This window comes from Ictalurus punctatus, chromosome 17 (genome assembly GCF_001660625.3).
Source record: "Ictalurus punctatus breed USDA103 chromosome 17, Coco_2.0, whole genome shotgun sequence".
Classification (NCBI taxonomy): Eukaryota; Metazoa; Chordata; class Actinopteri; order Siluriformes; family Ictaluridae; genus Ictalurus; species Ictalurus punctatus.
Window position 1 is genome coordinate 21853234 of NC_030432.2, and position 12135 is coordinate 21865368.

At 36.0% G+C, this 12135-nt stretch overlaps 1 protein-coding gene across 1 annotated transcript; it reads left to right on the plus strand.

Moving 5' to 3' along the window:
• Nucleotides 1-5405: 5405 nt before the first annotated feature.
• On the plus strand, nt 5406-8646 carry rhoga (ras homolog family member Ga). Its single transcript, XM_017490187.3, has 2 exons — nt 5406-5815; nt 7788-8646. Exon 2 carries the CDS (start codon nt 7811-7813, stop codon nt 8381-8383), a length of 573 nt encoding a protein of 190 aa, XP_017345676.1. The 5' UTR covers nt 5406-5815; nt 7788-7810; the 3' UTR covers nt 8384-8646.
• The last annotated feature ends 3489 nt before the right edge of the window (nt 8647-12135 follow it).

Consider the following 12135-nt stretch of genomic DNA (forward strand, 5'->3'; position numbering starts at 1 on the left):
CATTCGCGACTTTAGTTACTGCCTGCTATTAGTTCCCATTTACGGTTTGACTGTTGCAAAAAAAAAAGGGAATAAAAACTTCTAACCATGGTTTCATCATATCCTGTCATATACACCCTCTCATTAAACGTGTCTAGAAAAATTATGTAGGAAAATACCACTTCCTTAGATGGAAGTAGCAGAAATAGTTTTGCCGCTAGTGAGTACACGTCTATTGTTAATATAGTTGGCTTGCTTTGCTAATCTGCCAAAGTAGCTCGTACAAACAACCAATATTCACACTGATCAGTGTTATTTAATTTGTGTTAGCTTTAGAAGTTATACTAGTTGTGGTTGATGAGATTCCCTCCCCCATACTGTGTAAAGCGCTTTGAGTTTCTAGAAAAAAGGGCTATATAAATGTAAGGAATTAAAGGTGTGGGGCAAGAGACAAACCATAAACAACACATGCAATTTGTCTCTTGCTAGTATGAATATAGGGTAATAGTGATATGTTGTTCATAAATGAGTTGGCTCTTTGAATCAACTCTTTGAATCTGTACACATATAAGCCATTTTCTTTCGTCTATTAGTGTAATTTACTGAAAATGCTTCTCTGTTGGAATCTGTGTGTGAGAGAGAGCGAGAGTGTGTGTGTGTGTGTGTGTGTGTGTCTTAAGGGTCTGCTCAATTGCTGCATGCTAAAGACTATACTATATGTAGTCGAGTATATTAGGGAATGGTAATTAATTTATTCATCTTCAGTAAGCGCTTTATCCTGGTCAGAATCCTGGATTCTGGATCTTATTACAATGAATACAATAAATTACATATATTTTTTTTTATATAAAATGCAATGCAAAGTAGCGTTATTTTGTCGGTTAGAAGGTTGTAATTACAAATTAATAAAACCATTTCAGCCTCTGTTATGCAAAGAAGAGCAATCATTCAAGGAAAAACATATGGCAAACTTTTAATGCATTGATCTGTTTGGGAGCTGAAAGAGTCGACTCTGTTGGTGAACTGAGTCAAATGAACTGACTCACTCAAAATATTCACAGTTCCAATCACTACTCATTAAACTTGATGAATACGAAAACTGCAAACACGCATGTGTCCTCATGCGTCCTCCTGACATCCTAAATAACACAATATCACCACCAATGCCTGCTGTTTCTTCAAGCGTGTTCATTATTTATGTGAAAAACCTTTAGTGTAGGGCATTTTCGTTTATTTTAATCATAGCCAGAGCGAACGCGATTAATGTTTACATTAAGAAAAATGCTCACTTGTTTAGTTTAAAGAAGAAGTAACTGGTGTAATTAATGCGCATAAAAATCCTACATCAAACATGCTGAAAAATAGGAGAACAGTTTTTAAAAAAGTGACCTGGAGTGGACCTGGCAACACTGACTGCAGTGAACGCTCATATGCTACTCCTTTAGACAAATCCCGCCTCCTGCGTGTGATTGGACAGTAGTACTCCGCTTACTACATCACGATTGGCTATTCTTTCATATTAACGCTGTCTAATTGGCAGTTACTGATAAGTATGAAGGTGGCAAAAGAAAACTCCTGCACATCGTGTGTTGGACTGCAGGGGGAGTTTAAGTGTAAATGCTGCCACACTGCCACCTACTGTACAGGTGCTAACATTACAACAGCTTTTAATTAAAATACCTGCATAAACAATAATAAAGAAACACATTTTACTTAGTAACAGCTCTACTCGGTATGTGCTTGGATAACATGGATCAGTCATGTACCTTTGGTAAATTAAAGTTCAATTTAAGTCAAATTAAAATGAAATGTATTAGTTTATTATTTACTTTTTTTGGACAGATTTAGCCAGTGGTGAAAAAAATAATTACTGATAATTTATACTTAATGGAAAGTATAGAAAATGTGTGCAAAAAATACCCAAGTAAAACTCAAAAAGTTGTCACTTTTAAATTTACTCGGGTATTAAGACATAAAAAGTAACTGTTTTTAACTCACAAAATGAAGTTAAAATCATGTTTGTGTTTGAAAAGTAACTTTTATGACTATTTTAAAGCAGCTACTCCATTTTGCCTGAAAACATAATTTAGTCTTTATAAGTTTGCTGCCTTACTAATGCTACATAGTTTTGCTAATGAATTAACAGAAGTACAATGAATTGTACAGTAAAAAACCCAAATTTACCATTAGCTAGAATTTGACTTGCTTGCTAGCCATTTTAGGTTACCTACAGTTACTCTAACCGGCCATTACCAAAGAAAACAGACTTCAGTAGTTAAATTCAATCCAGATAACGTTAACAAATTTATAAAATCTTCCTTCAATATGCTTTTGTCAATTTAAATGGTGTTCAAGCCTTCTAAAGGAGATGCCTCATTTTATATTTACATTTTATTGAGGTAGGGCCAGGGCACTTATCCTCAAGTTCAACAGTGCAGTCGTATGGATTATCCATTTTCAGAGACACTGATAGCTACAGCTCTAACTACATTGTGTAGCATGAGAAGGTTACTACAGATGATTCAATTATTCAGTTGGATGCTTTATCCTGAAATGTTAATAAAATGTACAGGATCTCACTGACATGGCCCCAAATTATTGGCTGGATGAGAGCAGAAGAGACCTTCAAGATTTGTACTCTGTGTGTGTGTATATATATATATATATATATATATATATATATATATATATATATATATATATATATATATATATATATATATATATATATTAGATGTAGATGTAATAAACAAATGTAAATAACACTTACGTAATGTATAAATACCACCAAAATAATAACTTAGTATACGAACAAAGTATTTTCCTCTCCTGCATTTATTATGTCAGACATTTAACTCTTCAGTAAACAATAACGTATATATTATTCTTAAAGATATGACCTTATGCTCCCTGGGATAGGCTCCAGGTTCCCCCGCGACCCTGAAAAGGAGTAAGCGGTTGAAGATGTATGGATGGATGGATGGATGGATGGATATGACCTTATGTTATGAAAACATGAAAAAAATTGCTTGTCTCGAATATGTGAACATTTTATGCCGAAACATTTATTCAGAAATGATGTTTTTCAGAAACAGATCACATAATTAATTCATATAAATAAATAAATAAATAAATAAATAAATAAATAAATAAATAAATAAATAGCAAAAAAAGAAAGAAATAGAAATAGATAGAAATAAAAAAAAAACATTGAAATAGATTTCAAAATGTGTTTCCTGTTTTTTCACCCATGATTTCCATTTTGTAAGCAAGTGATCACTGTATGTTATACTATATGATCATTATGTTCAGTTTCTGACTAAATATATGTAATATGTGTGAAATTCTCTATTATATATTTCTTATTATTGGCTTTACTATTATTAACATCTGGTTCATGTTGCAGACTGTCATGGGCGCGTCTTCTTCTTCTTCTTCTCCTTCTTCTTCTTCTTCTTCTTCTTCTTCTTCTTCTTCTTCTTCTTCTTCTTCTTCTTATTATTATTATTATTATTATTATTATTATTATTATTATTATTCCCTCACTCACTTTTAATCACTCACCGGACACAGTTCTATATCACAGGGCACCACACACACATACAGTCCCACAGACATTCACACTCAGTGGTAGTTTGTCATAGCCAATCCACCTAGTGGCCTGTTTTGGAAGTGGAAGGAAACCTGGAGAATGGGGAGAACACATGAAACACTCATGCAGACAGTAACCTGAGCTCCTGAGCCCAGGTTCCCCAGGACCTATTATTATTATTATTATTATTATTATTATTATTATTATTATTATTATTATTATTATTATCCTCATAGTAAAATTAGTAAAATTAGCCTAAAACGCCTATCTAAGGCATACCCAAAGTAAAATTAAAGCTGTTCTTGAACCATTTGGAGTACATTCATGATTTTGCTCTCTTTTGAAAGGGGACACTCTGACATATTTTCCCCAGAAGTCAGAATCACTGTAATTCCTACTGGTATTGAGTAATAGAAGTTTAAACACACTGAAACAGAAGGGTTTTTTTTTTTTTTGCCTGATTTTTTATTTATTTATTTTTTTGCATATAGACCCTGCCTTCAAATTTGATAACAATACCAAATGAAATTAATATCTTAATTAATATTCATTAATAATATGTACATACGCACATACAGTCCCAGACACATTTACACTCAGGGGCAATTTGTCATAGCCAATCCACCTAGTGGCCTGTTTTGGGAAGTGAAAGGAACCCGGAAAATCGAGAGGAAACCCACACAAACAACAGGGGGAAGACATGAAACAAACACCATGCAGACAGTAACTTGAACTCAGGTTAATATAATAATAATATAAGAATAATAATAATTATTATTATTAGAGCATTGCCACCATGCATCCTGAGCTTGGTTATTTTCTGTGTGGAGTTTCTGTATGTTCTCCCCATTCTCATGGATTTCCTATGGATTCACTGGTTTCCATCCAAGATGAATTCTTCTGCCTTGTGCCCAGACCAACCCTGACCAGGGTAAAATGATTACTGAAAAGGAATGAATTTGATGATGATGATGATGATGATTAAAAAAAACAAAACAACTAAGCCTAATAATAAACGGATTTTTTTTAAGTGCTGTCATTTAACAACGAACATAATTATTGGTCTGTAATGTTGAATGTAATTGTTGATACAGTGAAGTTTTCTGTACGGAGATGTTTAGTTAACATTTACGGAAGGAGTCTCCAGTGTCTTTGTAACAGTCAGAGGTAAATCTGAACCAACGTCTGTCTATAGCTGCTGTAATGTAAGTAATGCAACATAACAGGGACTACCTTTACTACATTATATGTAACTATAAAAGTATAAAAAATAGTGTTCTTCTTTTTTTTTTTTAATGGCATAATTGGAATAACATCACTCCTCACACTCAGTATTACTCACTCTCATTAACCCACACCTTTCCTATTAGATTCACTATAATTATTCAATGATGAACTTTATGTAAGGAATATATCACTCTATGTCATGCTCTTATAGGAAACTAATCAACATGGGGGTGGTGTGATGACACGGAGTTACCGTTAGCACTCCAAAGTTGATGAGTTTTCTATAACAGCATGACTCAGAGTGATTTACTCTTTACTTAAAGAACATTATTCAGTATTTACAGTGAATGTAATAGGAAAGGTGTGTGTTAATGAGAGCGAGGACTGCTGATGTGGACTCATTACAGGGTTAAAAGGAATGTGTATGACATTTTTAAGCACAACCGTTTTGGTTTTCTCTCGCATAGCTTATCAGTGTTTTGCTGAGACAGGTACAGGATGTGTGCTAATATCCGGAATATGACACAACAAATCAACTGATACAGTACCCATCATACACGAACAGGCTTTCCCCCAGTATAGCTGAGGTCTTGCGTCGGTTCTCTGGCATCTCTTTTAAACAGCACTAACACACACAAAGTCTTTGTGTCTTTTACAAAGAACATGCATGTTCTTCTTCCTCACGCTATAGACATGTAGAGTAGCATGGTCTTCAGAAATCTCATAGCGTCTACAGTGTTTTACTGGCTAATAATTTTGCTCTAGTTATCTTTACTCTAGTTATTTCGCAATCCTGTTACACACAGCAGAAGACTTAAAAAAAAAAAACTCCTTCTGAGACAGACTGCTTCCTGAAAATGACTGCGTTGCTCAGTCACCACAATGTGAATGTAGCTGACATGGCGGTATAGTGGTATAGTGGTGTGGGTGTGAAGGACAAATTTGTTGTCGGAGGATTAAATAATTCTGTACAGATAAAGCGCAGCACGCTACAGACACAGGATCACATTGCTCTGGGTATGTTAAAGTTCTCAACTATTAAATATCAATATGTATTTTTACATTGTAATTGTACATAGAGATGAAATAAGACAAATCAGAACCAGATTGTGTGTGTTATACTTTTATATTACAATTTATTACCAAAACATTCTTATTGATTTTTTTCCGCCAACATCTAACATGACAAAAGCCTCATAAGCAGAAGTCATGTATAAAATGTATGTGTAAGCTTTTGTGTGTAGTTTAATGCATTTAATGCTATACTAGACGAGTAGACAAAAATTATGTTTCGAATGTGTCAATCTGCTAGAACCTGTCACGTGTCAATGTGGCTGAATTCTATAAAGCAGCCAGAAATGATGACGAAAAATCAGGTTTTCAGCCAAAAATACACCCTGGCATCTTTAAGAAACTATTTCCGCCAAAACGATGTGGTAATGATTCATTTACTTTTCGTCATGCTTTCTACATTTTGCCGAGGCTATCTTCCTCGTGTTTCTACATTTATCTTTCTTGAAGAGTTGTGTAAGAAGCCAGTTTAAAAAACAGCGCTAAAAACAATCAGTCTGCCGAAAGATGATAAAAACCTCACACGTTACCTTTCACGATGAACATCACACTTTCGAGTTGTTTGGTTAGTTATGTGCTGCAGTGAAACATATACAAGTCTAATCAATTCAGTTTGTAGTCAGATTCCGGCTGTTGAAGCGTCCGCAATGCTCTTGCGCCATCAAAACAGAGAAGAAGAGCTTACACATTCTATATAAATGACAGCAGGCAAAGTGTTAAAATGTCAAAATGATCTAATTTAAATACATTATTATTTTTTCAGTATATATAATGAGGCAGTGGAGGCTTAGTGATAATAGGCTCTGGTTTACTGATCAGAAGGTCAGAAGTTCAAGCCCCAGCACTGCCAAGCTACCACTGTTGGACCCTTAGGCCCTTAACCCTCAATTGCTCAGTTGTATAAATGTCACTCTGGATAAGGGCGTCTGCCAAATGTTTTTATTGTATCTCAGCACAACGTTGTCATTCTTTAATTAAATTAAATTTAATTGCTGGCAAGCTGCTGTCGTGTAAGAGGAATAAAACACTCCAGGCCGTTCTGTTATGGGAAAATATTCCGCTTCAAGGTGGTAGCTCATCACTCCACATTGTCATTGGTTTTATTCCGTACTTCGTATTAAATTTTAAATCCCATTTTTAAATAAATGGGCAGTGGTAGCTCAGTGGTTAAGATGCTGGACTACTGCTTGGATGATTGTGAATTCAAATCCCAGCATTGCCAGGCTGCCACTGCTGGGCCTTTGACCAAAGCCCTTAAGACTCAATTGTTCGGTTGTATAAATGAGGTACACGTAAGGAACTGTGGATCAGGGTGCCTTCATATTTTTCCTTGAATGCCAAAAAACTGGAGCTCAACTCTTGCTAGCCTTCTCCATACTCCGTGTATGAAACTTAAAAAGAGTAATGCAACAGCGTTGTGTTTTTATACACCAAAGATCTGGAACATATTAAACATTCATTAGTCTCCATCTATCGTTGATGTAAAAACAAAACAAAAAACAACAACATTTTTCAGTTTAGTGTTTAACTAGCATTTATTATTTACTTTTAATTCATTTAATTATCACCTTTAACTCTTTTTTTTATACTTAGGTATTTTATTGTTATGATTTTGTCTCAGTTTTCTCCTTTCTTTCTGTCAGTGCTATTATTTACTGCATATTATTATTTGCCTTTTTTTTATGATCTTATGTTTCTTAATTTTTCTGATTTTTGCTTCACCCTGCAAAACACTTTGAGCTGCAATTTAAATGCATGAAGCGTGCTATATAAATACAATGTATTCGTTTTTATAGATTAATTAACTGCTATGAGTATTCAATTCCCTGCAACTCATGAATCCTGAACATTAAACTATGATCTATGAAATCCGGTTTTAATAGTTGGCATACTATCAATAAATGTATGCCTTTTTCAGGTGTCTGAAGAAGCTGGACCAAAATGCAAACTATCAAGTGTGTGGTGGTTGGCGATGGAGCTGTGGGGAAGACCTGCCTACTAATCTCTTACACCACCAACGCCTTTCCTAAAGAGTACATCCCTACTGTGTTTGACAATTACAGCTCAGAGATCACAGTGCAGTCCAAACCCATCAGTCTTAATCTATGGGACACAGCCGGTCAGGAAGCATATGACCGTCTCCGAACCATTTCTTATCCCCAGACCAACGTCTTCATAATCTGCTTCTCCATCTCCAACATGACCTCTTTTGAGAATATCAAGCTGAAGTGGTATCCAGAGGTATCGAAACATTGTCCCAATGTACCCATCCTTTTAGTAGGAACCAAAAAAGATCACAGGCAGGATCCAGAACTTTTGCAGAAATTAAAGGAACAGAAAATGACTCCTGTCACTGAGCAACAGGGAAGAGCTCTAGCTCGAGAAATCAGGGCTGTCAAGTACATGGAGTGCTCAGCTCTCAACCAAGATGGAGTGAAGGAAGTATTCGAAGAGGCTGTCAATGCCCATCTGAACCCAAAGCCTAAGCGTGAAAAATTCTGTGCATTGTTATAAATACGCTGTACAGAAGATCATTGTATAAAAAAGAAACCCTAAGGACTCAGTTATTAGACTCTCTGGAACATGGACTCCAAGATAACCTTTGAAGTATTTCCCATTTATTAAACTAACATGAATAATTGTATAAGGAATTGATGAGAACAATTGAGTCAAAGATTTCTCATGTTTACATTTGAAAGTTAAATGGTTTTAACCTTCTAATGTAGCTACTCTTGTGTGTCTCTTATATAAAAGTTTAAAATATATATTTAAAAATATCATTTAATTTCCTAACAAATTTTGTTGGTTCTATTCTCCAAAACTAGTAGCCTAATTTAAACCACCACAAGTTACTAAGGATGCTGCAAATGCTAACATATTTGTCCCACAAACTTTCATATCTGCCCATTTACTGATATCTCCTGCAACATTCACTATGTGAGTACTGTAGGATCCTAGTCTTGATGCACTCCTCTATTCCCAGATACCATGTGTATGACTGGCCTATGACCACATCTCGTGATTTGTAATGAAACACACATGAAATTAGTCACTGCTGATTTTTGTATTTTGATGCTGAATCACTGGCGTAATGGATCTGAATAGTCTGTTAGTCATTGAATGCGGTGGTTTGGACTGTCCAGGATCCAGTATTTTGTTAGTCAGACTTACATCAGCAATTACAAAAAACAACAACACCCTGGCCTTTAATTTCAGGCAGCAATACTGCACAGTGTAAACAAAATCATGTGAAAATTAAAATTAAATGCACTACATGTGAAAAATGTGTGAAACATAACGTGTAAGATTATATGAACATTTTTTAAGATGACCGAAATCTTGTTAATACCACAGTCTGCACATGTGAATAGTCACATGATCCATAATCACATAAATAACAAGATTTAACTGATTTCATTAAACCTTCAACAAATTAAACAAAAAGACATTATTACACTAAACAGGCCTTAAGTTCACCTAATGTCATCTCAGTTGACATAATTATAATTAAATGATTTGATTTCCATCCATCCATCTTCTACCGGTTACTCCTTTTCAGGGTCACGGGGAACCTGGAGCCTATCCCAGGAAGCATGGGGCACAAGGCGGGGTACACCATGGACAGGGTGCCAGTCCATCACAGGGCACAATCACATACACACTCACACACCCATTCATACACTACGGACACTTTAGACACGCCAATCAGGCTACCATGCATGTCTTTGGACTAGGGAAGGAAACCGGAGTACCTGGAGGAAACCCCAGCAGCACGGGGAGAACATGCAAACTCCGCACTCTGCACACACATGGCCCCGGCAGGACTTGAACCCTGGAGGTGTGAGGCAAACATGCTCACCACTAAGCCAGATGTATTTGAATTCAAATGTTTGTGAAAGATCATTTGAGAAATCTTGGTTCTTGCACTTTGAATGCTGACTTGGTTGCTTTCAAGACACAATACTAAAATGGAGAACTTGTCATGCCATCTCTCATAACCAAAGCATAGCTGTGAGATTTAGGCTGAATGTGAAAGAGGAACCCAGCTGAGTCTTCTGATCACTGGAAATGAATAAGCTGGTTTCTTTTACCACAGTCGGACTGCATGAGGAGAGAACCAAAAAAAAACATTTAGCCTCTAAGAAGCATCACAGGGAGACTCCCTAACTTATCTTTGGAGTTAAAATGTGAACAATACTAGTTATAGGACACCTTCCATCCATTTTCTGTACTGCTTATCTTACACAGGGTCGCAGGAAGTCTGGAGCCTATCCCAGGGAACTTGGGGCACAAGGTGGGGACACCATGGACAGAGTGCCAAACCATTGCAGGGCACAATCTCTCACACATTCACACACCCATTCACACACTGCAGCCATTCAGCCTACAGCACATGTCTTTGGACTGCAGGAGGATATCTGGAGATACATAAAACCCCCAAAGCATGGGGAGAACATGCACACTCCGTGCACACAGGACAGATGTGGGATTCAAACCCCCCAGCCTTAGTGGTGTGAGGAAAACGTGCTAAGACACTATATTACCAATAATTAAATGTTGCTGGTTTTGATTAAATGTGATTTATTTTGAATCTAAATTCGCAGCTTATTAGACTCAAAAGAGAAAGCTCCTGTAAAAAGATGAACTTCTACAAAAGTTATAACTTGTTTCAAAGATTGGAAGTGCAGTGTAGCAATGCAGGGATTTGTGGATCTATATATTTTATAATTTGTATTCTAATTTATATTCAGGATGTTTTGGGGCACAGTGGCTTAGTGGTTAGCACATTTGCCTCACACTTCCAGGGTTGGGGGCGTGAATTCTGCCTCCACTCTGTATGCACAGAGTTTGCATATTCTCCCCATGCTTTGGGGGTTTCCTCCCCTAGTCCAAAACCATGTGTTGCAGGCTGATTGGCATTTCTAAATTGTCCATAGTGTATGAATGTGTGTGCGATTGTGCCCACAGATGGGTAGGCACCCCTTCCAGGGTATCCCCGCCTTGTGCCGAGTTCCCAGGGATTGGCTCCAGGCTGCCCCGCAACACTGTGTAGAATATGGTATGGAAAATAGATGGATGGGTGGATTCTAGAAGTTTATAAAAAGTAAAGGTAAGTACAAAAGTGAAACAGACCAAAAAAGTACAAACCTTATGCAACAGATGCTCATGCAGCTTTTTGTTGAGTCCTATGAGATCCCAGTCCAGAGATGCTGTGAACAATACTAGCAAGCTTTCTAAAAACAAACAAACAAGCCAAAAAAAAAAAAAAAACCTCTTATGACTGTACATCTCATGAGAAACATATGAATTTAGTCATCATTGATTTTTGTATTTTGATGCTGAATCATTGGCATAATGGATGTGAATATTTTGTTAGTCATTAGTTGTTGTGTTATTGGAGTCAATAATATCAGCTATTAAAAAAACAAAACAAAACAAAACAACAAAACAATCTGGTGGCAATACTGCCCAGACAGATAAAGTGAGATTTCATGATAACAGGGATGTCAATATTTTCCTTTAAGGGCTAAATCATTCCTAAATAAATTAAATAAATGAAAAATTGGTATAATTAACAAATAAATACATTAATTGTCCACAACGAACTGTTTTAACAAGTATCAATTGTAATAAAAGTCCACAAACTGTACACAAATGGAAACATTTATGCAAAACAAGCCTCTCATTTCTCTCAGATAAGAAATAAAAGCTGCGATAATTAATAAAGTTTTAGCTATCAGTTGTTGGATGAAGACTCATCTGTCAGAGTGTGATAATTATATTCTCCAGCATATTTATAGCTACAAAGACATTACAAACAAGTTCTAAAAAAAAAAAAAAACAACAACAACAAAAAAACAAAAACCATTGGAAATAAGTGATAGCTAGGGTTCTATGGAAATCAAAGCTATATAATTTGTATCATCGACCATAAAATGAGATTCTTCCTGTGTAACTGACGGCTTTCCATGAAATGCAGTAAAATTCAGATATTAGGTGAACTGTGCCTTAACTGGAGCTTCAGAAAACATAGCACTAATATAATTTGTCATTTTGGATGAAGCAAGGCATTCAAGCGGCATTACTTAGTATACAAGTTAGCAAGTTTATAAGAAAGCTTTCATTAACCACAGATCCTAAAAACTGCACAGATCCTAAAAGCTGCACAGATCCTAAAAGCTGCACAGATCCTACAAGCTGTATGCAGTTTTGACCTTTCAAATTTTTTCATGTAGACTTGAATTTAACCACCATTCAGAACCACC

Excerpts from the sequence above, each read along its gene's own strand:
- rhoga (XM_017490187.3), top strand. The coding sequence starts at position 7,811 with ATGCAAACTATCAAGTGTGTGGTGGTTGGCGATGGAGCTGTGGGGAAG.